The sequence below is a fragment of the Lonchura striata genome, chromosome 27 (assembly GCF_046129695.1).
Source record: "Lonchura striata isolate bLonStr1 chromosome 27, bLonStr1.mat, whole genome shotgun sequence".
Taxonomy (NCBI): domain Eukaryota; kingdom Metazoa; phylum Chordata; class Aves; order Passeriformes; family Estrildidae; genus Lonchura; species Lonchura striata.
In genome coordinates this window covers 5,753,297-5,780,463 of record NC_134629.1, presented here as the reverse complement: position 1 = coordinate 5,780,463, position 27,167 = coordinate 5,753,297, and the positions used below count along the sequence as shown (strand labels likewise).

Here is a 27,167-nt window from a genome sequence, read left to right as displayed (position 1 = left end):
AGAAGAAGAGGAGGAGTTCCAAGAGGGCGTCCAGCCCCTCAGAGACCCCTTATCAGGGGGCTTCAATGTGGAATGAACAAGACTTGGGCCAATGGGGTCACAGACTCCTGATGCTTCAGGGGAGGGTTACAGGTGTGGGATGAACATTTTGGGGGTTGAGATGGAACAATCCATTTGACTTTGGGATTTATCTGTAGGTAAGGGCATTGCCCAGCCAGCAGGAGGGATTGTTTTCATCCTGGCCGTACTATTGTGAATAATTCTATTTATCCATCCTTCCCAACGGGCGGTCACTCCCGGGGCTCCTCGGCAGCCCCACGCGTTCCCCGTCCTGGCACGGCGGGTTCAGCGCCCTCGGTGCCAGGTGGACAATTAGAGAAGGTGTCTCTGTTCACGCATCCCTCAGCCGGAGCCAAATTCCCTTCCCAGCGGCGGCGATGGCAGCGGAGCTCCGGCTCCGCGGTGGGAATAAAGGCGCCTTCATGGGCGCACAATGGGCGGCTCAGAGCGGGGCCGGGGCAGCTGCAGGGACACGGCCCCGCCTTGGCAGCCCAAGGAGAGACCCCGGCTCAAAAAGGGGACTCAAAGGGGACAAAACCGCGCGAAAAAAAACACGGCAGAAGTTTGTCGAAACAGCCGGAAGATGGCGGGGACGGTGGGAAAATAAAATCACCCAAAGGAGGGTCTGAAAGCAGAAGAAATGGTTGGGGGAAAGGGTATTAAAATATGGCCAAAAAACAAACAAAACAAAACAAAACAAAACAAAAAAAAAAAAAAAAGGGACATGAAAAGTGGAGAAATAAAAGGGCTTCTAAAAAGGCACATAAGAAAAGGGCCCCCAAAGAAGCACAAAAAAAACCAAAAAAGCAGTCCCCAAAAAAAGGTCCTACCCCAAAAAGAGGGCCTCCCAAAAACGGGATAAAAAAGGCCAAAATAAAGACACTACAAAAAAAGAGCCCCCCCAGAAGGCTGGAAAAACAGAAAGGCCCAAAAAACTAAAAGGCCCAAACACAAAAAAGGTCCAAAACCAAAGTGGGTCCAAATAAAGGTCCAAAAAAAGAATCCATTGGGGTGCAAGAAAGGGGATTGCCCTCTAGGACAGGGTGTGAGCAGAGGTCCCAGCAGCACCTCCCCAGGTGGGAAGGGCACCAAGAGCCTGACACCAGAATTCCATGGACACCAGAGGCTTTGTGTTGGAGCGTGGTGGGTTGGGAAGGGGTTGGCCAACACAAACAACCAAAAACAATCTGGTTTTTCTGCCTTAAATAAGAAATGGCCAGCAAAACGGGCTGTCGGAGAGGTGGAGAAGCAGATCCTGGAGCAAAGGGCGCACGACCTTCAGTCCACAGATGAGGATGACATAAAAACCTGGACAGACTGGAAGCAAAGCACCAAAACGTGAAGGAGCTCCTGCCCTGCTTCCTCCTCAGCCCAGCTCCTCCTCCTCTCCTCAGGAGGAGGCGTCCGGCCAGGAAACGGCGCTGGCCATAAATACGAGCTGGGACGGACGCGATTCGCAAACCAGATGTTCTGGGGGAGCAGGGAGCACAAAAGGGAGGGAATAAACCCACTCCAGAGGGAAATATTCCCACTCCGTGCCCCTCCAGGTCTCCATGCCCACCTCGGGACGGAGCACCCCCAAAACAGGGCAGGTTGAGGCAATTTTTGGGGCAATTTTGGCCTTTTTTTGGCAGAGCCTGTTCCATCAGCCGGATGAACACCACGTCTTCATCCCAATGTTCCTCCTCTTCCTCCTTCCCTGTGGATCAAGGCTGAAATTCATGGCTGCTCTTCCCAGCCAGAGCCGAGTCCACGGCCCCTGTGGGACCTTCCCAGTGCCAGCTTGGAATCCGTGACACGGAGCCTTCGGCCACCCCAGACACGAACTCCACCACGTTCAACACACAAAATCCACCAAAACCACATCAGCCACTTGAGGCTTCGTTTGTCTCCCCCACATCATCCGTCCTTTGTCCCCGAACTACAGAAAAAAACAGGATTTGTTCCCTTTTTCGTGTTTTCAGAACTTCCAGTGTCCTGGAGTTTCTCTGCAGCCTCAGGACAGGAGCTGGGAAAGCCAAAGCCTGGAGCCCATCCTGCTCCCTCCTCCCTGCGCTGGGGCTCGAGGCTGACCCTCAAACCCCAAATCCAATAAATTTTCCGCCTCCCAAAAGCTGAACTAGGTAATAGAGACATTTAAAATACCAAACCCTCAGGTCTGAGGCACATTTTTTCCAGGGGGAAAGGGAAAGGAAGGCTCAGCTGTTTGTTTTGCATTTAAGCACACCATCCCAAAACAGTTCAAATGCATTTTTGCAATTCTTCCATCCGGCCCCCTCCGAACGGGGAAGATTCAAACCAGATCCCTGCTCCAGAGCTTCCAGGACCGACAGGGCTCCCGGCCATTCCAGCAGAGGAGCCGCAGGTATGCGGCCGGACTGGGGGAGGGGGACGGCCCATTGCTAAGTAAATATTGACTTTAAAATACGGTTTTTTCCCCCCTTTTCCCTTCAAGTCGGACTATGGAATCACGAGGCATTCACTTTCCTCAAACAAACAAAAAAAAAATAGATGATTTTTGGAGAAGGCGAGCCTGGCTCTGCTGTGCCAGAGGTGTTGGGACAGGCTCTGGGTGGATGTGGGTGCGCAGATGGACCCCGGACAGGGTTCACCCTGATTCTCCCCCTTTTTGGAACCCCCAAGGAGACAACAACAAACCCAAGCAGAACCAAACCCCACCATCACCTCAGCCTCAGCATTCCAGCGCTTCTCTGGTTTTTCCATCCCTGGTTTCCACCCGTGTTCCCAGCCCTGACCAAGGGATGATGCTGGTGGGAAGCAGCTGGAAGATCCCACCAGCCCCCAGACCCATCCTGGGGTAGAGGCAGAGCTGTCACCCCCCTGCCACGTGCCAGAGGGACAGGCAGGATGGGCCCAGCACCCTCTGCTCATCCATCCCCAGATGCCACCAGCACATCCCTGACCCTTTCCCGCTGGTCCTGTTCCACACATCCTGCCATCCTTGCCACTCCCCGTGGCAAGGGACACCCATCCCTGCCCACGGGACACGGATTGGGAGCTACTGGATGCCCACACCGGGTACCCCAGGGAGATGCCATCCCAACGTCCCCCTCTGGGGCCGGCCCAGCTGCCAAGAGGTGCCAACTCCCAAGAGGTGACTTCGGGGTCCCCAGCAGCCCCCCAGCACCCCCAGCACGGGCACTGGGATGGGATTCCCAGCAGGCAGGACCTGCCCACGCTGCCTCCAAACCCAGACAAAGGAGCAGAGCGAGGATGCTGGGGGGGGGACAGGGAGAGGGAGGAGGAGGAGGAGGAGGAAGGACGGGCGAGCGCATCCCGAGGGAGGCAGGAGATGGAGGCAGGAGCTGCCCACAGCATCCCCGCCGAGGGGGAAGGGGGATAAAATCATATTGCGGCTCCCAGGGCCGCGTCCATCCCGCAGCTCCGGCGTCACCCGACTTCAAACGCATCCGGGGGGGGACGATTTCCACGATTTCCACGATTTCCATGCGAACACGCATCAGGAAATCTGCGAGGAATGCGCTCCCCCTCTGCCCAGCCCCTTCCCCTCCCGCTCCCCAGGCTCCAGCAGCTCCGCCGCCTTCAGATGAAATCCATTAAAAAGGGAAAAAAAAAAAAAAAGGGGGGGAATAAAGGAAAGATTTGCATTTTAAACCAAATTCAGGAGCTGGGAGAGCCGTGCCGGAGCATGATCCCCCCTCCTGCCTCCAGCCCCACCGAGAGTCCGCAGCAGAACGAGCTGAAAAATGGCAGAGATGGAGCCAGATGAAAGGAAAGCTCCGGCATTGCCAGGACTGGGGATAGTAATAATAAAAGAGAAAAAAAAAAATAACAAAAAAAAATAAGAGCTGGATCATCCAGACTGCAGTGGGGAGAGGAAGGAGGGGCAGCTCCAGCCCCACAGCCAAGAGGGATTCAAGGGAGAATCCCACTTTTTTTTTGGTGTTATTCATTTTGCAGCTTATCTGCAATTTAAATAGGAAAAGAAAAAAAAAAAAAAAAAAGCGAGGTGCAGGGGGGGTGGGGAGGAAAAAAGGGGGAATAAAAAAGCATTTGCAGCCAAGAGAAAGGGGCTTCAATCCTCTGGGTGCAGTTGGATGGGCTGCAGGCAGCCCTGGCCTGTGGCAATCCCTGCCAGGCTGCCCCGAGTCCCTTTTTCCTTCCTCAGAGGAGGGATGGGGAGGGGGCAGCGGGTTTGCAGAGCCCCCCACCTCCCCTACCTGCCCAGCCTTTATTCCCTGTATTTATCCTGGCAATAGGAGCGGGATGTTTCTACCCTGGGCGGTTGGGAACCCAACCAGGATCCACCGTGGTTATTTATGGCCTGTGGCTGGAGCTGATAACGCTCCCTCCAGAGCCCGGCCTGCGCCGGGAATAAAGCAATTCCACAGGATAGATTAATAGGCATTTCATCCCGGCAGCTGGGAGGGAGGGAGGGGAGGCTGCCAGGGGCTTGGTGGGGCAGGAGAGTCTGTGCTTCCTCCCACCGGGCCGGGCATCAGCTCGCCAAGGCTTTCAAAGGGCTGGAGCCCGGCCAGAACCATTGGCCTTAATTCATTAGTCAACTCAATTTCGCTGCCTCCGCAAATAAGGACTTTGTCTGGGATGGGGAAACGGAGCAGAGCAGCTATTGTGCCCCGGGAGCGGGCAGAAAGGGCCCTTTGAGAGGACACTCTGCTGGAATAAAAGTCACTTTTATCCCAGAATAATTAGCATGCTCTGAGTACACTAATTATTCCGGCATAAAGGGACTTTTATTCCCGAGCAGCACGGTCGCGCGGGGAGTTGCTCTGGATTCGGCTCCACCTGCCCGTGTGAACGAAGCCAGGGATGATCCAGCTGGGATTTGGGATCCTTGGGATCCTTGGGACCCACACCTGTGGGTGCTCACTGGAGTGCACATGGGGGTCCCACCTCAGCCAGGGCAGGGTCACCCCCCAGGAGATGCTGGATGCTCCGAGAGGCTGGAGAACATCAAGAGGGGCAGGAGGACATGGAGACCCAGACCTGTTCCAAGCCTCCAGGTCACCTCCTGAGGTCTCCTGCGGCACCTCAGAGCATCTCCCAGCCCTGGGGAGCACAAGGTCACGGAGCCACCATGGCACGGCCCAATCTCCTGAGACTTCAAGGTCTTTCCAGGGATAACAACCCCAGACAACACCATGGCCCTGCTCTGCTCCTGGCACAGCTTTTGGCTGTCACCGATTCCCATCCCGATCCCCAAAACAAAGCCCAACCCGCCCGTGGGGACACAGCTCGGGTCGCCCATCACCCTCCCAAGCACAGCAACTGCTGGTGAGAGCAAAGGTTTGGGAATTCCTTGAGAGCACATCCTGGAAGAGCGGGTCCTGCAGGGCTTCCAGGTGGCAGCTGCTCCACTGGAAAAACATCCCTGGCACGGCGAAATGTCCCATCTGTCTGTAACTGGTACAAACGGTGAAAGAAGAACTGGCACAGCCATCCCTGAGCTGATGCTGCGTCCCAGATGCCGCCTGACCCCTTGCATGCTCCCAGGCGGTTCCTGCAGCTCAGGGATCCCGCTTTCACTGCTTTTAACCTCTGTAAGTTGCAGGAAAAGAGAATTTAGGATTTGATGCAGCTGAAAGGGCGCAGGGCTGGGCAAGGGCCGACGGCATCCGAGCAGCTGGGGAGGCGAGCACGGCGCTGGCGAGTAACCGGGCTCCAAACCCGCTCCTCCCGGGGGAAAACGCGCTGCAGGCCGGCGGAGGAGAGGCTGAGCAAACCCATCTGGAAGCGCCGGGGGCTGCGGCAGGAAGCGGGGCCCTGGCGTGGGCACCCACCCAAGGGTGCTGGGCCGGGCCGGAGGCTCCCCGCAGCGCTCGCCCCGCGCCCCGCAGCATCCGCCCGGGCGCTGGGAAGGCGGCTGGAGCGGGAAGTATTAAACCCAAGTGCTTCCTTTTCCAAACAATAAAAAAGCACCACGACACCCGCCGGGAGGAAACCCTTCACAGCCTTTCCCCGCGCCGGGGGCCGGGGTGGGTTCCAGCTCCCGGGGCCTGGAGAGGACGGGACCACCGTAAGCACCGTGGTTTGGGGTGTCTGTGCCCCCCAAGTGAAATAAATAATCTGGAGCCTGGAGAGGACAGGACCACCGTAAGCACCGTGGTTTGGGGTGTCTGTGCCCCCCAAGTGAAATAAATCATCTGGAGCCTGGAGAGGACAGGACCACCGTAAGCACCGTGGTTTGGGGTGTCTGTGCCCCCCAAGTGAAATAAATCATCTGGAGCCTGGAGAGGACAGGACCACCGTAAGCACCGTGGTTTAGGGTGTCTGTGCCCCCCAAGTGAAATAAATAATCTGGAGCCTGGAGAGGACGGGACCACCGTAAGCACCGTGGTTTAGGGTGTCTGTGCCCCCCAAGTGAAATAAATAATCTGGAGCCTGGAGAGGACGGGACCACCGTAAGCACCGTGGTTTGGGGTGTCTGTGCCCCCCGAGTGAAATAAATAATCTGGAGCCTGGAGAGGATGGGACCACCGTGAGCTGGTTTGGGGTGTCTGTGCCCCCCGAGTGAAATAAATCATCTGGAGCCTGGAGAGGACGGGACCACCGTAAGCACCGTGGTTTGGGGTGTCTGTGCCCCCCAAGTGAAATAAATCATCTGGAGCCGCTCTCCCAGCAGGGACAGAGCCAGGGACAGCCAAGGGCTGGTGACACCGGCAGCAGGGGACAGGCGAGACGCGTGGGCCCAGTAGAGGCTGGAGTGGGTGGGCACACGGTGGCAGCCCCCCAGCAGCACGGGTGGGCAGAGGGGCATCCTGCTGCTCCCCGGGGCCGGGGGTTTGTGCCCCTGTGCCATCCTTTAGGCCACGACGTCCCAGTTCTGAGGAAATCACCGGGTGCCAGCACGGGGGGCACAGGGAAGCAGAGGGAGGGGACACTGGGGGGGACTCGGTTCTGCACCCCCAGTGCAGGGCCAGGGCGTGCAGACACTCCTGCAGGAGCTGTGGCCACGCTGTTGGCCAGCTGTGACTGCTGGTGGCCTGAAGGAGCCATGTGTGAGCCAGAGGAGCACGAGCCCGTGCCCACAAACAAAGAGCTGCAGGTAAACGAGTGACATTGATGCCATTCAAAGCTCTCAGCACGTTTCAATTTTCACCTGACAGCCCCCAGCAAACAAACCTGGTCAACCCCAGGGAGGCTGGGGCAGGGGGGCAGCAGCAGGATGGCTCCCAAAGCCTTCCCCAGCTGGAATCCTCCTCGACTCAGTCACCAAGGATGGATGGCAGAGCCCTGGGTCCAAGAGCAGCGACTCCTCTCCACCTCCTGGCACTGCAGCCCCTCAATTCAGCAGCAACCCCCACACTCATCCCCCTCCTGCCCAGCTCTGGCACACCCAGGATGGGACCCCAACATCTGCCCATCCTCAGGGTGAGACCCCCCCCAAATACCTGCCTGTCCCCAGGATGAGACCCCCAACACCTGCCCATCATCAGGGTGAGACCCTCCCCAATACCTGCCTGTCCCCAGGATGAGACCCCCAACACCTCACCCATCCTCAGGGTGAGACCCCCCCTCCAATACCTGCCTGTCCCCAGGATGTGACCCCAACACCTGCCCATCCTCACCATGGTCCCATTTGGAGAAACAGCATCTGGCAAAAGGCTTAATTAGCCCACTCAATTAAAGATGCAACTTCCAACTCAATTAGACTCCCTCCCAGACATCCACAATCCCCGCTGCTGCCCCGGTCCACATGTTTTGGACATCACAGAGCTGCTCTCACCTTCCTGACATTCCCTGGAGCTCGGGATGCTTTTCCCATCCCTTCCCTCGGCGTCACTGCAGGCACAGTCCCACCGGAGGAGCTCAGGGCTGCCAGCAAGGTCATTATCCAACAATTCTGCTGCCAGCCCCACGAGCGGTGCTGGGACCGTCTGTGATCCTGCTCAGCATCTGCATGACTGCAGCTCCAGCCCGCTCCCTTCCCTGGCTCAGGAAGGACACTGGAGTTTATATTTAGCCCTAGAAATGGCCTGACCACGTTGGGGAACGCAACCTCTCACCATGGAACAACAGCCAGAGCAGCCCTCACGGCCCACCCTGTGCTTTTCCTTCAAAAATAAGAGTTTGAACAGCAAAGAAAACGACGAGTTTGAGCTGAATGAGAAAAATGCTGGAAATATTTGGTGTGGCCATGGCCAGCAGGTCGGGCTGCCCGGGAGCGGTGCGTGGAAAGGGCTGGGAAGTTAAGCCAGCAGCAAAACCTAGCCTGTAAACAGCTTGGATTGGCCTTGGATTGCAAAATCCCAAGGAGATGGGAAAAGCATCCCCTGGAAAACAAGTTGCAGGCGGGGCAGATGATCCATTTGGGAGAGCCTGAGGATGGAGTGATGGAGGCAAAACGCCCCCGGGCACCAAGCCCAAGTCCCTGGAGAGAGAAGTCCATGGGAACACAGCTGGACACGCTCTCTGGAGGTGATGGAGATAAAATTCACCCCAAGCACCAGGAGAGTCCTGTGTGCCTGGCAAAGGCAGGACTGTGGGAAGGAGCCAGGCTGATGCACCCGCTGCTCTCAGTCCAAGCCAGCGCCACTCCTGGGATCAGCACCCACTCCAAGGAGCCCCTTCCCAGCCCTGGGAGCGCTGGATTCACCCCAGGCACTTCGGTGGAGCCCCATGGCTGGGTGGGGTGAGCTGGGAGAGGACCCTGGGCTTGGCAGGCAGCTCAGGGTTCAGACCCCGTCAGCGCTGAGAGGTCAGGGGGGCACGAGAAAGGATTTATCTGCACCAGGAAAGTGCTTGGAGATGATCTGGGAACTGAAATCATCTCTGTGCCTGGAAGAGGAACCTCCTGCCCCACGACAAAGCCGCGGGCTCATCGCTGTGCTGACTCAGCAGCATGTGGCACATCCTGTGTGTCCTCCCCTCTCTCCGGGCACTCCACGGCCCTGGCTGTGATTTCGGGAAGCACCTCCCATACAACCCCTTGCTGGTCAAAGGACACTCGCAGAACCACGTTCTCCCTGGAGAGGCTCCATCCAAAAGACCATCCAAGGGCTTGGGACAGCTCCCCAAAGGCACAGCCAAACCCCCGGAGCGCTGGGGGAGGTCACAGACACGGGCACAGCTCCTGCTGCCTCCCAGGGCAGCCAAACCCCACTGTGGACACCACCCCCAGGGGCAGGCAGGGACCCCACGAGCTGTCCCATCCCAGTGCTCATGGGACGGTGACAAATCCTCGGCAGCAGAATCAGTGGGAGCAGATCCCTCCTCACCAGCGCTGCTGCACCGGGATGAGCCTCGAGGGACACACCGGGCAGCCACGGGGCAGGAGAGTGCTGGCACAGACCCCAGTGCCCAATGTCCTCACCCTGCCACCACCATCACCTCTACAGATGCTACCAGTGCTCTCAGTTTCTGCCCAAAGGGCTCCTCACCCTCCAGCCCCCTCCCCACCTCAGTGAGCACTGGGAGGTGACCTGGATGTTGTCACAACCTTGAGGGGCAGCCAGGTCCCCCCGTGTCCTCCTGGAGGGGGAAGGAGTCGTGGTCCTTGCCCAAACACCCTCATCCCAGGCAGTGGGAGGATGGATTTTGGGAGCCAACCCTCTCTCCTCAAAGCTTCTCGTGCCACCACCCCGTCCCCTTGGGCTGACTCCAGGGCTGTTTTCGGGACCCCACCCAGCAGCTGGTTTATGCCGCTTTTCCCTTAATTTGTCTCTGATTTTCCACTCCAATCCTGCTGTTCCTGTGCAGCAGAGCAGAGCCTGCACAGCCCCACTGGGCAACCACGGGTCAGGCACGGGCTGGGGGCAAAGAGGAACCAGGGAACACCAGCTGGAGCCAGCTCCTCCAGAGGAGGATGCTCCAAGAGCCAGGGCCTTGGAGGCACAGGGAGGACCTGAGTGCTTTTGCTCCTCATCATCCCAACCAGTTCTTAACGCTGGAGGAAAAGCATCACCAGCTGGAGCAGCCCCCGCTCCTTCCCGGTTCGCAGGCTCCCCCGGAGCACGTGGAACCGGCACGGAGAGAACACGAGGAGCGAGTGGTGGGGCTGAGGCACCGAAGGCGAGGGGGCTGCCACAGCTGCTGCCACCCCCACGCCGCCCACTGCGCCTCAGGAGCCTCGGAAGCGGCGAGGAGGCGACGCCTCGGCTTCACCCCAAACCTGGCACCGCCGCCAGGGATGCTCCGGAGGTGCCCCATCCTCTTGACGTCCCTGGCGTGGACAGGGAGGACGTGGGATGGGGGCCAGAGCACAGCCACTGGACACCACAGCAGCACCAGGCACCTCTCACACCTGACAGAGCCCCACGGGGCTGCTGGAAGCCCAAGCATCCTGCTGGGATGCTCCACACGGGAATGCTGGACACATCTCCAGGAACACTGCCCCTCCAGCACCTCCTTCTCCTCCCAGCACCTCAAACCTCCACTCTTCACCTCCACTGAACCCAGCACAGCTCCGGGCATGTCCGTGCACGCTTAGGGAAGCAGTGTGTGCACACCCACACGCGTGCACACGCATGGCAAGACAGGAAAAAACACACGGGAAAACACCTGGGAACACGCAGACACACGTGGGGACACCTGGGAGCACATACGGGCACACAGGGACGCGCCAGACCACCGAGGTGGCAAGAGGGAAGTGCTGCACCAAAACATCCCGGCCACCCTCAACCACAGGTATTTCCAAAACAGGAACAGGGTGATCCCTGCCTGCCCTCACTCCGCTCCTGGGGTTCTGCCACCACAGGGTGCAGGGATGCCCCACTCTGCCCCAGCAAGTGGCAGAGGACCAGGCAGACAGGAGCTGCACACCAGTGCCCTTTGTTCCCCATGGAAGAGCTTCCTGCCACCCCACAGCTGGACTTTGGCCTCCTCTTCTCCAGAAACAAGCAACGAGCTTCCAGAACCGCAAACAGAGGCTGTAAGTGTGAGGAATTGGCTCTCCAGACAAGGATGGGGACCTGCATCCTGCTCCCAGTGATGTCCTGGCCTCTCCCAGAGCCCCACTGTACCCAGCTGGGACAGTGGGAGACTTGCATCAGGAAAACCAGAGCCCAGCCAGGACCGCCAGGGTTGAGGCACCAGCTCAGGTGGCACCTTGGTGGCACATTCTGCCCCCTAACCAAGCCAACCACATCCTTGTGGTGCCTCCACATCCGCCACATGCCCCCACATCCTCCCACCCACAGCTTCCCACAGCTCCCAGCACCCTGAGGTGGTGGAACAGCACCTCGTTCCCATCACAGTCCCCAAAGGGGAGCCCCTGGGGAGGGGGACGTGCACCAGGAGGAAGGGGTGTCTCTGCCCCACTCCAGCTCCTGGGGTGTGGAGCCGAGGATGGAAGAACTTCCCTCCAGCTCATCATCTTTCCGCAGCCTGGTTTCCAAAGGCAACGCAGCTTATGCAATGAGCGATGCCTCCCTTCCGCCCCCACCAACTTCTGGATCCGCCGGATGCTCCGAGCCACCTCCGAGCGGGGACGATGCCTCCGAGCCCCCGTGTTCCCTGGAGGAGTGACCCCGGAGGGCTCAGCCGTGGCCACCTGCACCGCCGAGCTCACCGGGTGTGTGCCAGCGGCTCGATCAGCCCCGCAGGTGCCACCGAGGGGTGGCCGCAGGGTGCCCTGAGCTGCTCCGCTCCTGTCACCTCCCTCCAAGGGACACAGATCGAGTGTCCGCATCCCCAGCAGGGTGAGGAGGGGCTGGAGGATGGAAACCACAGGCTCCGGCCTCCTGCAGCCCCAGACATGAATCTGGGGCAGGGATCTGGCGTTTGCCCAAACCTCCTCCTCTTCCTCCATCCCTCCAACCCGGCGATGGGTCAGATGCTGCCACTGCCACGACACCAAAATCCCTTCTCCCGCTTTGCTCCAAGGTGGGCAAAGCAAATGGGACAGAAAAACCTCCTCCTAAAACAAAAAAACAACCCCCTCTGGTTCATCCATCATTCCAGCCTCTCATTTCACAAGGCCATTCCCGTGCAGACAGAGGGGAATCCGCCACAGGAAAGCCGAGACTCCCCCATTTCTCTGCTTTTGAAGGGGAAAAAACAGCCCGGCGCGTCCAAGCGCTGCGAGAACTTCGCCACGGCCGCCGGTTCCCGGCTGGAGCGGCTGCCAGCGCGGAGCACGGGCGCTGCCAAGAGCGGCCCCTCGCACATTCCCAGCCCGGCCGCGGAGCTGACGAGCTCAAGTATTTACTGAATAGATCAATAAAGGGCCGGGAACGCGACGTGCGCGGCTTGGGAACGAGCGGCTGGCGAGGAGCTGGATGGACCGATGGCGGGAGGCTGGACAAACCGACAAACGGACGCACGGACCGGGGGACGGACAGCCCCGGTGGCTGGATAAACCATATTCCCGGTGCCACCAGGCCCGGTCACAGCCAAACTCCGCAGCCGGGCGTCGCGGCTCCGGGAGAAGCAGCCCCGGTTATGCAAGAGGGGGAGCGTGGGGCGAGGCCGGGCTGTCACGGGCACCCCTGGGACCGGTGGGATCCCGGACCCGGCCACCCCCGGCACACCGGGACCGCCGGCCCCGGCTCCCGCAGCGGTGCTGAGCTCCAACTTTCCCGCTTGGCTGCGGGGAAAACTTTGGATTCCAGAGGAAAATGGGGATGGAGGGCGGGTGGGAGCCACGGGAACGGGCAAAGAGCGCAAGCGAGCGGCCCCCGCGGCTGCGGGGGGACGGGGCGGGGGGTGCACCGTGCGCTGCGGAGCGGTGCCCGGAGGACGCGCCTCCCCGGTCCGGCCCGCCGCTCCCCGCCGCTGCCCGGTTCCTCCGGTGTCCCCACGGCGCAGCGGGGCCGGGCTGCGCCCGCTCTGCTTTGTCACGGCGGCGGCGGAGGGGGGGGACGCGCAGCGCCCCCCGCCCCTCCCCGGCCCGGCCGAGCCCCGCGCCCCCGACAGCGGCTGCGGCGCCTCCCCCTCCCCGCCGGTATCGCCCCGCGGGGCTCCGGCCCCGCCGCCCCCCGACTCACCTTCGAGGGCGCGGGCGGCGGGCGCGGCCAGCAGGGCCAGGAGGCTCCCGGCGAGGGCCAGCAGCGGCCCCATGCCGGCGGCTCGGCGGCTCGGCGGCGGCGGCGGCGGCGGCGGCGGCGGCTGCTCACGCCGTGCTGCCCGTGGGGCGGCGCGTCCCGGGCCCGCGCACCGACATCCGCGGGGGGCGGGCGGGGGCGGGCCGGCGGCCGGGCCGGGCCGGGCCGGGGGGCGGGCGGACCCTCCGGGCTGGGCGGCGGCGGCGGCGGCGGCGGGGCCGGGGGGCGGCGGGGGATGGGGGGGTGGGGGGGGGTCTCTGCGCGCGCCGCCGCCGCGGCGGAGGGAGGGGCGGAGGGAGGGCGGTGATTTTGGGGGTGGGGGGCGATGGAGCGCGCGCCGCCGCCCGCCTGACGTCACCGGGCTCGAGCCGCCGCCGCCGCGGACGGGAACGGGCGGGGGGGGGGGGGGACACGCGCGTGGCGGTGGGGGGGGTCCTTACGCGCATGCGCGTGCGGTGCCGGGGCTGCGCCCCCCGGTGGGTGCGGGTAGGGACAGGGGTCCCGGGTCGGTACCGGTATCGGTCTCGGTATGGTCTGGACAGGGGTCTGGTTCTGGTGTCGGTGTCAGTATGGTACGGGCTGTGGTCCCGTACCGGTGTCGGTGTCAGTATGGTCCGGGCAGATGTCCGGTGCCGGTATCGGTGTCGGTATCAGTGTCAGTATGGTCTGGGCAGGGGTCCGGTGCCGGTATCAGTGTCAGTTTGGTACGGGAGGGCTCCGGTGCCGGTGTCGGTATCGGTGTCATTATGGTACGAGCAGGAGACCGGTGCCGGTATCGGTGTCGGTATCAGTGTCAGTATGGTCCGGGAGGGGTCCGGTGCCGGTGTCGGTGTCGGTATCGGTGTCAGTATGGTACGAGCAGGGGGCCGGGGCCAGGACCGGTGTGGCACAGGTACAGCGCTGCCGGTCCCGCGCCCACACGCGGTACCGGCCCGTGATGCCGCTCCAGCGCCCGGCCTGTCCCTGCTGTGGTGGTCCCCAGGTGCGGGGGAGGTCCAGCTCCCCTCTACCGACACCCGGTACCGGCCGCGGGTCAGAGACGGACGAGGCAGCAGGACCCATCACCCGCAGGGACAGCGGGACCCTCGGTGTCCTCTCGGGGCTGCAGGACCTTCGCTGTCCCCCAGGACTGGCCCTTCACCATCGCTAAAGGCAACAGGAGCCTCGCCATTCTCCCAGGACAGCAAAACCATCACCACCCCAAGGGCGGTGGGACCCTGACTGCTCCCCCAGGGCACAGGACCCTCGCTATGTCCGAGGGGAATGGGACCCTCACTGTCCCCCCAAGGCAAGGGGTCCCTTGTCACCCCCCAGGACCCTCACTGTCCCCACAAGGCAAGGGGTCCTGTGTCACCCCCCAGGACCCTCACTGTCCCCACAAGGCAAGGGGTCCCTTGTCACCCCCCAGGACCCTCACTGCCCCCTCAAGGCAAGGGGTCTCTTGTCAACCCCAGGACCCTCACTGTCCACACAAAGCAAGGGGTCCTGTGTCACCCCCCAGGACCCTCACTGTCCACACAAAGCAAGGGGTCCTGTGTCACCCCCCAGGACCCTCACTGTCCCCACGAGGCAAGGGGTCCTGTGTCACCCCCCAGGACCCTCACTGTCCCAAGGCAAGGGGTCGCTCATCACCCCGCAGGACCCTCACTGTCCCCCCAAGGCAAGGGGTCCCTTGTCACCCCCCAGGGCACAGGACCCTCACTGTCCCCCAGTCGCCCCTGCAGGGGCTACAGAAGCAGAACTCAGGATCGGGGGGCTGGAACAGCCCCATCATGGGGGTCCCACCATCCACAAGGCCAACTCCATCACTCACCCAACTCCAGCTTTGACTGAGAACAGTGACGTCAGAGCCAGAGCCGTGACGTCATCCACTGGCCACTCCGCTGCCTGCCAGGGCCCGGGGCCGAGGAGGGAGATGGGCAGCGGTGCCGGCGCCGTCATCGGGCACCATGCGACCCCTCCGCGTGATGTCATATGTTTTCTTTAATTATGTCACACGCCTGCTCCGCCCCACCCCGGACAGGCAGCTGCGGGGGGGGCAGGGTGATTCAGGCTGCTGCGGCGCCAGATGTTCGGGAGAAGGTCCAGATGTTCCCGGGACGCCTCCCCTGCAGAAGCGCCGGGGTGGCAAAAAGCGCAGCGCAATCCGCTGGGCTGGAGGGGTTGTGGGGGCCAGCTGTGTACCCCCCATTCCCGCAGAGCCCCCAAACGTCGCGCAGGACCCGGGGAGCGGGGGCGATTCTGATTCCTCCCACGCGGGTCCCGGCCAGCGCTCCAAAGCCCCCTCCCCACTCGACACCGTCCTGGACGGGGGCGTGGGGAGGCCGGGAAGCCCCTTCCCAGTCCCGAGCAGCCCCGGCGGGTGTCCGCTCTCCCGGGATGTCCCGGTGCACAGTGGACGGAGCCGCGCTCACGGGGGGCCCCGGGCGCGTTTAATGCTGGAAATGGCAGCACGGAGAGTTCACTGGCGCCAAGCGGGAGGAGCCGGGGGGAACGCGGGCACCCCGCGGCCCTGCCCCAGCCCCGGTACCGCATCCCCAGCCCCGGCAGCACCGGCCCCGCGGCCCTCGGTGCGCCCCGGCGGCACCGCGGTGCGGCAGCGCCCCCTGGCGGCCCCGGGGGAGCCGTGCCCCCGTTCTGCCCCGCCGCTCCGGTGGGCGCGGGGGTCGGAGCGCCCCGGGGCGGCGCGGGTACCCCCGTGAAGCACCAAGGCCCCTCAAGCAACGAGCACCCCGTTTCAGTGCCCCCGCTCCCGTGTTCTGTTCGGTTCCGGAGGGCGCTGGCAGAGGCGGGCACAGCCCGGGACCGGCCACGGGCTCGAATGCCACGACGGGGACCGGGTTTCCAACAGTGCGGGGAAGGCGCAGCTCGGGACCGACGGCCCGGCCCGGTGCACAAGGGAATAGCGGTGCCACGGAACCGGGAGTGCCTCGGTGCGAGAGCACCCGCGGGAATGGGCGGGGGGCACCCACGGGGATGGGCGGGGGGCTTGGAAGGGCAGCAAAGAGGGACCTGATTAGAGCAGGAGTAGGGTCAGGAATGAGTGTCACAGATGGGGCGGGGGGACACGCGTGGGTTTGTGAGGGCTGAATGGGGCAGATGTGTGGTCACGAGTGGAATACAGGATAAGAGTGTGGTCATGATCGGGGACAGGAATGGAGAGATACAGGGCGAGAGTGGGGTCACGACTGGGTGGGGGCTGACATGGCACGGACGCGGAGCCGGCGGGTGCCGCAGCCCCTCGGTGGGGACGTCCGGGGATCCCAGGTCCTGCCGAGGCTGGTCCCGGTCCCGGTGCCCTCCCATCCCTCCGCTCGCGCGTCTCCTCCCCCTTCCTGCCCTCGGCGCTTCCCGGCGGAGCGGGGCCGCCGCGGGGACCGACCGCGCCCGCCGCCGCTATGGAGTGAACGAGAGGCTGCGGGGCCCGGCCGGACCGGCCGCCCCCCGCCCGCGGCTGCTCTCGCCAGGTAACGCCGGACCGGGGACCGGGGACTCTGCCGCTGCTTGGCACCTCCCGGCCCGGCCCGGAACTCGTGCAGGGGCGCCGAGATGGCAGCCGGAGGGAGACGGGGCTCTGCGGTATCCCAGGGGCGGGGGCTGCCCGGGACTGGGGGGGCTGTCCGGCGGCACCTCCCTGCTCCGGGGGTGGGCAGTGCGACGTGTGACAGGATGAACGAGGTCTCCGAGGGGGAGCGGAGTGACTGCCAGCCCCTCACTGGGGTGTTTGGGGATGGGAGGGGATGGGGAAGGGGGCTCCGGTGACCGGTGCCGAGGCTGCATCGGCCGCCCAGGTGGAAACGCAGCCCAGCTCGACCCCAAGTCCGGAGCACCATCTGCTGGGTGTGTGCAGAGGATGGCACCCAGCTCTCCTGGCACCCCGCTCTCCTGGCTGGGCGCTGTTTGGGGATGGGGTGTGCGTGGGGCAAAGGAAGACCCTTTCCTTTCCCCATCCCGCCGGTGGACGTGAACAGGGAGTTCCTGAGACGGGAGCGGCACCGAATCCAAGCCGGGCTCCCCAAGCCGTGAGTCATCTTGGGCTGGGTCGGCTGGGAAGGCCCCGCTCCTCTTCCTGTGAACCAGAGGAACTTTCGTGCCCTGAGCGGTCAGCAGTGGGCTGCTCCCCAACACGTGGGTGTCCTCCTCGTGGCACTGTCACCAGTGTCCCACCGTGTCCTGTGTTCTGACCTCTGCCTCCGCCGGCAGCAGTGGTGTTCTCAGCACCCCGGGGAAACTGAGGCATGCTGAGGTGCAGAAACGTTCCTCGGTGAGGGCAGTCAGAGAGAAGTCCGGGTGTTCACAGCATTTGGAAAACCTCGGAGTATGTGTCGGCGAGAAAGCCCCGAGGAATCTGCGGGCAGGATAAGGGAGCGTGCTCTGAGGTGCCCCGCAGGGTGAGGAGGGTGCGGAGGGACCCGCCTGCACCAGGCTGGGAGATCGCAGAGGGCAGCGGGGACATGGCCAGGGGTGCGATCTGTCCCCGTCCCCTCGACACAGCCCACCCGAGGGTGGGGGGCTGCGGCTGGCTGCCAGCAAGGCCCGGTGGTTAATGAGTAACATCCGTGGGATGTACGGCGGCACCTCAGGACAAGGAAGGAGACGGGGAGCGTACGGCGGCTCCGGCCTCGGAACAGGGTTTCCTGTTGCAGTGAGAGCACAAAAACCGTATTGAGACTGTGGGGGTCCCTGAGCCCCCTCTCCGTGCCTGGGCTCCTCCTGAGCCACCTTCTCACCCCAGAGTCCCCCAGCCCCACGGGTAGGCAAAGCCCTTTGGGTGGAGGAGGAAGTGAAAGTGGCTGTGTGGAGGGATTTTGGGGAGGGGGAGCGGGTGGGGGGCGGCTGGTCCTGCCCCGTGTCGAGCCGGTTTCCCCAACCACAACACAACTGCGACCTCGGCTTCCCGGGGTGACCTGGAGGAGGGTCCCCATGGGATGTTGTCCCTAGGAGGGAACTGGGAAAAGTTCTTCTGCAGAAGGAGAATAGGGAAAAGTGTGGAAATTAGAATGGGAAGGATTCAGGGCACGGCTGGGCTGATGGAACTGCTGTGACTGATGCCAGGAGGGGACAGGCAGGTTCCCCTGCCTCAAGCTCCTCCTGAGCTGTGGGAGGAAGGAGCGGAGCAGCTTCTCCCGCAGCCTCTCAGCAGATCCAGGCATGCCTGGCTTAAGGCTTACGCTGCAGGTTGGCGCTTCCAGCCAGCAGCTGCCTCCCAGGGCTGAGCAGAAATACAGGTTTAATGGGGCAGCAGGATGAGGATTAACCTCGAGAGTGGCAGAAGGAGAGGTTGTTTTTCCCCTCCTGCCAAGAATCCCGCTGGGATTGTGGGGAAAAACCCAGCAGCATTCCCAGAATTGCTGCGTGCGTTTCCCACTGGGCATTGACCCCTCGGAGCAACCTCATCCCCTGCAGCGAATCCTCGGGATCCGTTCGCCCCGGGCAGCGTGGCGTCGAAAGCAAAAGCAATTCTGGAAGGCGCCAGCGTCCAGCCAGCACGGTCGATCCCTTCCTGGGGTGCCACACGGGCGCTCCGTGCGGGCCGGGCTGCTCCCGCTGCAGCAGCTCGGGGCAGGCCGCGGGCGTTTGTTTGCTCCGGCTGCGGCGTTGCCCAGTGACGCCGGCTTCCTTCCCCTCGCTGGGCTCTCCCTCCGAGCCTCGGCCCCACCTCCGCCCTGCGCCTCCGGCGGCTCCGCAGGCCCAGGCCCGTGGGGAGCGCGCTGCCCGCGGGGCTCGGAGCGGGCCGGGGCTCGGGGCTCGGGGCTCGGGGCTCGGGGCGGGCCGGGGCAGCCGCCGCCGCCCGGCCCCTCGTCTGGGCCGGGATCCGCCGCGGGATCGGGCCTCGGCCGCGGGCGGGGCCGGCGGAACCGGCAGCGAGGTGGGGACGGGCCCCCCGCCACCCCGGCCGGGCCCGAGGGGGCGAGCGCGGCGGGAGAGGCGCGGGCGGTGCTGAGGGCACGGGCTGGCGGTGTTGGGCTGCCAACGCCCACCTCGGGGTGCGGTGGGGCCGTGAGCCTGCAGCCGGGGCATTCCGGGTGGAATTCCCTATGTAGCGACTCGTTGCAGTGCTCTTCTTGCTTTTCCTGGTCTCTGGAGCCCACCGAGGGTGAGGGGCGGCTGGGGAAGGATCCCTCCTTGAGGGGGACACCTGAGGAAGTTTTGGGGGGAAGCCAAGCCACTTCGCTGGGGTTATCCCAGTGGAACGGCCTCACCAGGTTTGGGGGAGCTCACACTTCTCCCGCTCCCCGGAGTTCCGCGCTCTTCTGGCTCTCCCGGCTCTCCTATGCCCATCCCTTTCAATGTCCTTGTGGCAGAAGGAGCAGGGAATCCCCGGAGATGCGGGAAACTGAGGCACAAATGGGCCGCCAGCCCGCCCAGGATTGCCCAAGAGGCTGATCATGGATCAAGCTTCCCACTCCTCCTCCTCCTCCTCCTCCCCAGCAGCTCCAGCCCAGTGGAGCGGCAGGTTCAGACGTGGAGGGACAAGCAGCAGCTCTCGCCCCCTTCCTGAGGGGCTCTCAGCCCTCGACCCCACCAGGGCTGGGCTGGGGGCTGCTCGAGTGGCCCTGCCCCCATCCCCTCTCCTGTCTTGCAGGTAACTGTTCCAAGATGTCCCTCTGGAACCTCGTGTCCCACATGCCACCAGAGGAGCTCAGCAGCCTCTACACGGAGTTTCCCCGGAGCCTGCGCTGTCTCCTGGCCGAGTGGCTGGAGGACCAGCCCTGGTGAGTCTCCCGGGACCCTTCCTCCCTGGAGCAGCACGGGGCTGGAGGTCACATAGTGGAGGGTGGGGGATCCATGCCCATTCTCCCAACTTTTCCCCTCTCCAGGGAGTTCATCAATGGCTCAGACGCCTTCTGCAGCGGCGTGGCCAGCAGGATGCTCTCGGACATGCTGGAGAAACTCCGCAGTGCTGCCGGCAGCGATGGGCAGCAGTGCCAGATCCTGCAGCAAGTCAGCAACATCGAGGTGTGGAGGGCCCCTGGGGCTGGATCACGCTGGGATTGCAGCCAGCTCCCAGGAAAACTTGATTATTTTATGCTGGAAGGGCTCAATGCCTAAGGACAGTCCCTGTGTGCCACCCTTTTCCAGGCTTGTGCGTGATGAGAGGACTCAGCAATTGAGTTTTTGGGATCTTCCAAAGGACAGAGGGGGGTTGTTTGCATCCCAGGGCTGTCCCAGGTTCTGCAGCCCAGTGGCCCACAGGCAGCTGCCACATCTTCCCTGAAACAATCCTGTGGGGCCTCTGCTGAGCCCCACAGCCCCACTCACCCCCAATTGTTGGCACCTGGGGGCTGTCTCAGCAGATGTTCCCCATTTTCTGCTCGAGTGTTTGATTTCTCCTTCCTCCAAGCCGTGTGGGTCTGTGTTTCCTCCTGCCGTGAGCTCTGGGTTTCATTTTTGGGGCTCTTTTTCTTATCAAGGCTGTTGGAATTGCTCTGTCCCTTTCACAACCCTCTGATTTATCCCCTCTGGCCAGTGGAGCTCAGAGTGCCATGGCTGAGCAGGGCTCACTCCCAGAGCCCCATTCTGGTTGAAAACTCTGCTTTTTTTGGTAGCAAACTTTTTTAGTATCCAGCATTTGGAAAAGGATCAGCTTTAATAACAATTTCTGGGGAGCGAGCAGGGTGACTTTTCAAAACAAGACCGTTGCTTTTTGCTGTAGGAAACAAGCAGATGTTTCAGCTTAGGGATTTTTTATTATTTAAAACGTTGACGCAGAACAGCCCTCCTGTGTTCCCTCCTCCCTCCATCCCTCATCCCAGAACACCAAATCCTCATTTCTCCATGCCTGGCCAGGCTGTTCCCTGCTCTTGGTGCTGCTGTGGCTAGGTGGCCCCCAGGATGGGCAACCACAGGGCTGGGGATGCAGGTGGGAGCCAAATCTGAGCCTCTCATCTCCTGGATCCCACATTTCCCCTGGAAGAGCCCACGGGGCTACCAGTGTTGCATCCAGACCCCCGCAGTGGAGCTCCCACCGGCACAGGAACCCACCAAGCACGTCATCAGCCATTCCCCCATCGTGTTTCTGCTGCTGTTTTGGGAAGTAGCTAATTTGGGAAATGCGTGAAGGCCGGAGGAGCTGGCACGGGACACGGGAGGCAGAGCCAGCAGGGGAATTCCTCGCCCTGTTTTCAGTGGAAAGCATTGATCCACCCAGGGCAGCTGGGAGAGTCTCCCCCAGGTGTCAGGCTGCAGGCTGGAGGAAATGCTCACAGGAATGGAGAATTCCTTTTCAGTTCGGATTTTTTTTTTTCCCAATTTGATGTTGATTCTTCTACTTTTTATTCCAAAAACTGGAGTTGGGGCCGGTCATCCTGATGTTCCCTCCAGCTCCAGATGTTCCATGATTCAATGCACCATTTAAAGCGCTTTTAAAGCTGGAAATAGGCTCTGCAATGGTTGTGGAACCCCTGAATTGCCTTGGCCAGTGGTTGTGGGAAGGAGCTGGGGTGGGAGGGGGCCAGGAACAGGGGGCACGTGTCCTGTCCCCCCTGACACCCCCCGTTTGTGTCCCCCCAGAACACCTTCCGCCGGGACCCGCTGCGGCTGGTGGCCGTCGTGAGAGCCGTCCTGGAGGGCGAGAAGGCGGCCGTGCTCAAACGGGTGGGTGCTCCCTGCCCCCCTCCTGGGCACCCTGAGGTGCAGGACCCCCCCACAGCCCCCGCTGACCCCGCTCTGCTCTGCCCCAGGACCACCACCTGCCCCTCAGCTTCCACCGGCGGCAGGAGGAGTTGAAGTTCAGCCTGGGGCTGCAGCGGCTGCAGCACCGAGTCCGTGAGATCCAGGCGCTCCTGGAGGAGGGCTCAGGGCGGGACGGGGCTGTGCAGAGCCCCGTGGCCCCCAGGGAACTGCCCACCCTCATCCTGGAGGCTGTGAAGGAGCTGGAGGTGGCCAAACAACAGGTCCTGAAGAGGATCCAGATTTGGAAGAGACAGCAGCAGCTGGCAGGGAATGGGGCCATCTTTGAGGAGAATCTGTCACCGCTGCAGAAGAGGTGAGAGGGCACAGGGCAGGGCTGGGAGACCCTGAGCAACCTCCTGCTCCCTCCACTGGCCCAAAGGGCTCTGGGTGAGTGAGGGTGGGCTGCTGAGGGTCCCCCTTTCCCCAGGTGCGAGAACCTGGTCGAGGTTTACTTCCAGCTTCAGCAGCAGGTGATGGCAGCAAGCACAGAGCTGGGGCCTGAGCTGCTGGCCCGGCTCGTGGAGCGCTTCAACGAGGTCTTGTCCGGCCTGGTCAAGAGGTAACAAGCTGGGGGCTGTGGTGGCCAGGGGTTGAAATGGGCCTGCAGGGGCTGGTGGCAGGGCTGGCAGGGCACTGTGCCAAGTGCTGTGGTGGCCCTTTGTACCTCAGCTCTTTCCTGGTGGAGAAGCAGCCCCCACAAGTGCTGAAGACCCAGACCAAATTCCAGGCAAGCGTCCGGTTCCTGCTGGGCCCACGGCTGCTGAAGGCAGCACCCAAGCCCTACATGGTGAGGGCTGACATGGTGACAGAGAAGCAGGCAAGGGAGCTGGAGCTCAGCAACTACAGCAACACCCTCAGGTGAGCAGTGGGTGTGGGGCAACGGGGGCTTCCCCAGCGCCGTTTCCCCCCTGACCCCCTCCTCTGCCCAGCGAGAGCACGGGGGAGATCTTGCACAACACGGTGGCCCTGGAGACCAACCCCACCAGCGGGAACTGCTGCGCCAACTTCAAAAACGTGGTGAGTGCCACCAGCAAGGGGCTGGGCTGGGGGCTGCACTGGGTTTTTGGAGGTCCCGAGGCTGGGGATGCTCAGCTCTCCCTCCCCAGCTGTTGAAGAAGATCAAGCGCTGCGAGCGGAAGGGCTCCGAGTCGGTGACGGAGGAGAAATGCGCCGTCCTGTTCAGCACCAGCGTCACCTTGACCCCCAGCAACGTCTCCATCCACCTCCAGGTACCATGAGATGGGGCTGAGCCTTCCCTGGGGGACATGTGTGCTGCACTGGGGCAGTCCCAGGGCAGCCACCACACCTGGCTCAGGGCCACTCTCTGCCCCCAGGTCCTGTCTCTGCCCATTGTGGTCATTGTCCACGGGAACCAGGACAACAACGCCAAAGCCACCGTGCTGTGGGATAACGCCTTCTCCGACATTGTGAGTGCCACGGGCTGGAGGGAAGGAGCTGGAACCTGGGGCTGCCTGGCTCTGGAATGGGGGGAGCAGTGCAGGTGGGAGCAGGAGCCCCTGGGTGGCACATAGTGGGTGTCCTGGCCTGATGATCCCCTGCCTGGCCACAGGACCGGGTGCCCTTTGTGGTGGCCGAGCGTGTGCCCTGGGACAAGATGTGCGACACCCTGAACCTGAAGTTCATGGCAGAGGTGCAGACCACCAAGGGGCTCCTCAAGGAGCACTACTTCTTCCTGGCCCAGAAGATCTTCAATGACCACAGCGCCAGCCCCGAGGACTTCCAGAGCCGCCACGTCTCCTGGGCCCAGTTCAACAAGGTGACTGGGAGGGCTGGCCAGGGTGGACAGGCGCCAGCATGGCCACGGGGAGTCTCATGGCCTCTGTCTGCCTCAGGAGATCCTCCCTGGCCGGGGATTCACCTTCTGGCAGTGGTTTGATGGAGTCCTGGACCTCACCAAGAGATGCCTCAAAAGTTACTGGTCAGACAGGTGGGTGCCCTGGGGCTGGGCTTTGGGGGTCCTGGTCCCACCCCACTGCCCTGGGTGGTCCTGATCCCTGTTCCTCACCCGTCCACCTCTCCAGGCTCATCATGGGCTTCATCAGCAAGCAGTACGTGTGCAAGCTGCTGAGCATGCAGCCGGACGGGACGTTCCTGCTCCGCTTCAGCGACTCCGAGATCGGGGGCGTCACCATCGCTTACGTCATGCGGGGCAAGGACGGTGAGCAGGGTCAGGTGCTGTGCAGGGGGGGATCCTCACTGCCAGGGGGTTTGGGCACTGATGGGAACCAGCACTGGAATGCAGTGATGTGTCTCCCCTCGCTCAGGCTCCAGCCAGGTGGAAAACATCCAGCCCTTCTCTGCTAAGGACCTGTCCATCCGCTCCCTCGGCGACCGCATCCGGGACCTGGGGCAGCTCCGTAACCTGTACCCCAACATCCCCAAGGACCAGGCCTTTGGGAGTCACTATAACAGTGAGTGGGGAAGGCTGAGATGGGCCCTGCGCTGCCCCTCTGCATCCCAGCAATGCTGCAGGGGCGGTCATGGGTCTCACCCAGGTGTCCCCAAGGCTTGCAGGGACAGCTGGGGCTGGCTGAGGTGGTTGGCAGGGCATGGTGGGGGTGGTGGCTCACAGATGTTTCTCCTCCCTGAGCAGAAGAGCAGACAGGCAAGGACGGCCGGGGCTACGTCTCCACTGCCATCAAGATGACTGTGGAAAGTGAAAGGTGGGTGCGAGGCCATATTTGTGCTGGAGGCGTGTGCACATGGGCCAGAGTTTGCACAGACCCCTGGCTGGCCTGAGCATCCCTCTGGGCAGGGAAATCCCTGACTGGGAAAAGCAGAGCTGTGCTGGTAAGCGAAGAACCCCCCGTGGGCCCCCAGGCTACACTGGGGCACGTCTGTGCACCTCCCAGCCTTCCCCCGAGCACCCGCTGGCACATGTGGCCCTTCAGAGCCTGGACCTGACAGTGCTGATGGGGTCCGTGTGCTTTTGCAGGGACCAGCAGCCTCCAAGCACCATGGGGGCCCCCCACGAGGCCCCCCAGGCGCCCATGTTCAACCTGCCCATGCTGCAGCACGAGCTGCACCCTGAGAATCTGCAGCCACTGCTGGCTCCCATCTGGTGAGTGCCCTGCTGTGGGGTGTGGGGTGGGGGCTGTGGCAGAGCCCCCCCCCCAATCTGAACCTCTGTGTGTGTGCACTGCAGCCCCCCCACTCCATTCTGCCCCCAGCCCATGCCCACGGGCTACCCCACGGTTGAGAGCAGCATCATGATGGTCCCCGACAGGCTCACCTCCCCCTTCCACAGGTAGGAGCAGGGCAGGGTGGGGGGCGGGCTGGACACCCTTCCACCCCCAGCAGGGTCAGGGGTGTTGCCCCCTCTCTGAGTGCTCCTGCTCCCCACAGCCCATCACCGATGCTCTCGCCTCCATCGCTGTCCCACTGCCAGGACCCTGCCTTCAGGTCCCCCGGGTAAGACCTGGCACACAGGTGGAAGGGGGGCACCCTGCCCTGCACCCCTTTCCACCCCCCCAAACCCCCTTCCCAATGCCTGGAGTGGCCATCCCCAGCTGACCGGTGCTCCCAGGAGGAGCTCCACACCAGCCCCCCACAAACCGAGCAGTGCCCCCCCCAATGCCTTGGGGCCGGGGAGTGCCCTGTGGGACAGGGTCTACACCGTTCTTTGCCACCCCAGACCCTTCATGCCCAACCAGTTCATGCCTGGGGAGGTCTCGCAGCTGCTGCCCGCGGGTCCCTCCGTGGAGCCGCAGGACGCGGAGATGCCCGAGCTGCCCCCGTTCCAGCCGGTGGAGGATGCGTCGCTGCAGAGCCCTCCGCGGTGGTAAGCACGGGGAGGGGTCAGCGGGGGGAAGCCCCTCCCAGCCCACCCTCGCTCACCCTGCTGCTCCTGTCCCCAGGATGTCGCCCAGCATGGAGCAGCCGTCAGCCTCGGAGTTGGAGCAGCTCCTGGAGGTGCCCCTGTTGCCCCCCTTCGCGCCCCACCCGCAGCACAGCGGGTACCCCAATTCCAGCCTGTCCTCCTGGGGGCTGGGGGACGCGCGGTGGGATGACAGCATCCGGCCAGGACACGCGTGAGGGGGCTCCTGGGGGGGGTGAGCATCGGACTGGGGACCCCCCCCCAAATCTCTCCCAGCCTTGCCTGGGTTCATGGACTCGATACTACTCCTTGCAGGAGTGGAAACTCCAGCTGGGAAAAGCGGGGTTGGGGGGATTTGGGGTAACCCTCGTCCCTCCCCCCTCCGTGCATTGCTGCCCGCCCCCGCCGCTGCCGGGGGTCCGCGGGTGAAGGGGTGCAGGCGCAGGGGCCCCGTCCTGCGTGGGGAGCACCGGCAGCCGCACGCGGTGCCCCCAGCCCACGCCGCCGGGATGAGTCACCGCGGGGGCGGGAGGCGGCAGCGCGAACGGCGCCGGGGCGGAGGTGCCAGCCCGGTGCCCCCGGCGGGAGGGGGTGGGAGGGGGACACCGAGACCCCCATGGAAAGGGACACGGCCCCCCTGCACCCCCGCTTGCTTTGGGGTTTTGAGCTGTTTCCCCTGCCCCTCCCTCCAGGCTGGAGCAGGGGTTAGGAAGATAAGCCATAAAATAAAGTTTTATTCCAAAATAACAAAATAAATAATCTACTGTACACGGTACAAAGGAAGAGTCGCTAATGCTCTAAAAAGACACCACACAGTCCTAACGGGGAGGGGGGGGCGGGGGTTGAGAACCCCGGGGCTGGGCACGGCTTGTAGGGGGGAAAAGGAGGAGGAACCCCGAGGGTTTTTTTTGGGGGGGGAACAGCACCTCCCCAGTGCCCGTCAAACGCCGCCTGCGTCGTGCTGGGAGGGGGTGACACCCCACGGCACGTGTGGCACCCCCCGGCACAGGGACCATGCTTGAAGCACACGCAGGTATCGGGGTGCGGGGGGGACGCGTGCGGGGGCTGCGGGAGGAGGGTGGGTGGGGGGTATTTACAGCCGATGCGGTGCTGGGGCGGGGGTCGCAGGGTGGGCAGGGGGGGTGCACAGTGAGCTGGCACGTGCTGCGGGGAGGGGGCTGGCGGCTGGTGCGTGGGCGCTGCGGGTGGGGGGGGTGGCGGACGGGACCGTGTGCCCGGCGTGGGCGGCAGCGCTGACGTGGGAGCGCACAGTGCGACGCGTCTGTCCCCACGCGGGAACGGGCCCGGGGTGGGGGGGACGGTCAGCACGGGGCTGTACAGGGAGCTCCAGTCCATCGAGGGCTCCCCAGCCCTGGGGGACGGCGAGGGAGCGGAGCCGGGCGGGATGAAGGTATTGCTGCTGCTGGGAGTCGCATCCCGCCGCGGCTGAGGTAACCAGAGCGTCGGTGTGGGACGGGAGGGGGCCGGGGGGGCTGTGGATGAGACCCCCCCCCGCCCACCAAGCTCCCCCGGCCCGGAGCGCCGCCGCACCCGTCCCCCCAGCACGTTATTGCTTCGTTAATGGTGGCGGGGGGGCTACAGGGGCC

At 63.2% G+C, this 27,167-nt stretch overlaps 2 protein-coding genes across 9 annotated transcripts in view; one reads left to right on the top strand and one right to left on the bottom strand.

Moving 5' to 3' along the window:
- The window catches only part of LRP1 (LDL receptor related protein 1), an 86,731-nt gene extending 71,807 nt beyond the window's left edge, over positions 1–14,924 (bottom strand). For 7 of the 8 annotated variants that reach the window (XM_077788642.1, XM_077788644.1, XM_077788643.1 and 4 more), the window contains exon 1: positions 12,990–13,083. In XM_077788642.1, the coding sequence (XP_077644768.1) occupies positions 12,990–13,062 (73 nt within the window). In that variant the 5' untranslated portion in view covers positions 13,063–13,083. Of the gene's footprint in view, positions 1–12,989; positions 13,084–14,859 lie in introns of those variants that run through there. The other variant, XM_077788649.1, reaches the window with a different exon arrangement.
- A 1,488-nt stretch (positions 14,925–16,412) lies between these two features.
- On the top strand, positions 16,413–25,791 carry STAT6 (signal transducer and activator of transcription 6). Its single transcript, XM_021542477.3, has 20 exons — positions 16,413–16,513; positions 19,633–19,762; positions 19,868–20,006; positions 21,561–21,644; positions 21,731–22,035; positions 22,150–22,281; positions 22,392–22,580; positions 22,652–22,739; positions 22,829–22,951; positions 23,057–23,149; positions 23,293–23,499; positions 23,576–23,670; positions 23,765–23,901; positions 24,008–24,154; positions 24,337–24,406; positions 24,679–24,804; positions 24,889–24,990; positions 25,089–25,154; positions 25,378–25,524; positions 25,601–25,791. The coding sequence occupies exons 2-20, from the start codon at positions 19,647–19,649 to the stop codon at positions 25,776–25,778; spliced, it is 2,544 nt and encodes an 847-aa protein (XP_021398152.1). The 5' UTR covers positions 16,413–16,513; positions 19,633–19,646; the 3' UTR covers positions 25,779–25,791.
- The last annotated feature ends 1,376 nt before the right edge of the window (positions 25,792–27,167 follow it).

Bases quoted from the DNA above. Each gene is read 5' to 3' on its own strand.
- STAT6 (XM_021542477.3), top strand. From the start codon at position 19,647: ATGTCCCTCTGGAACCTCGTGTCCCACATGCCACCAGAGGAGCTCAGC. The intron at 23,150-23,292 runs GTGAGTGCCACG...GCCTGGCCACAG, and splicing joins ATAACGCCTTCTCCGACATT to GACCGGGTGCCCTTTGTGGT. The intron at 25,525-25,600 runs GTAAGCACGGGG...TCCTGTCCCCAG, and splicing joins CTGCAGAGCCCTCCGCGGTG to GATGTCGCCCAGCATGGAGC.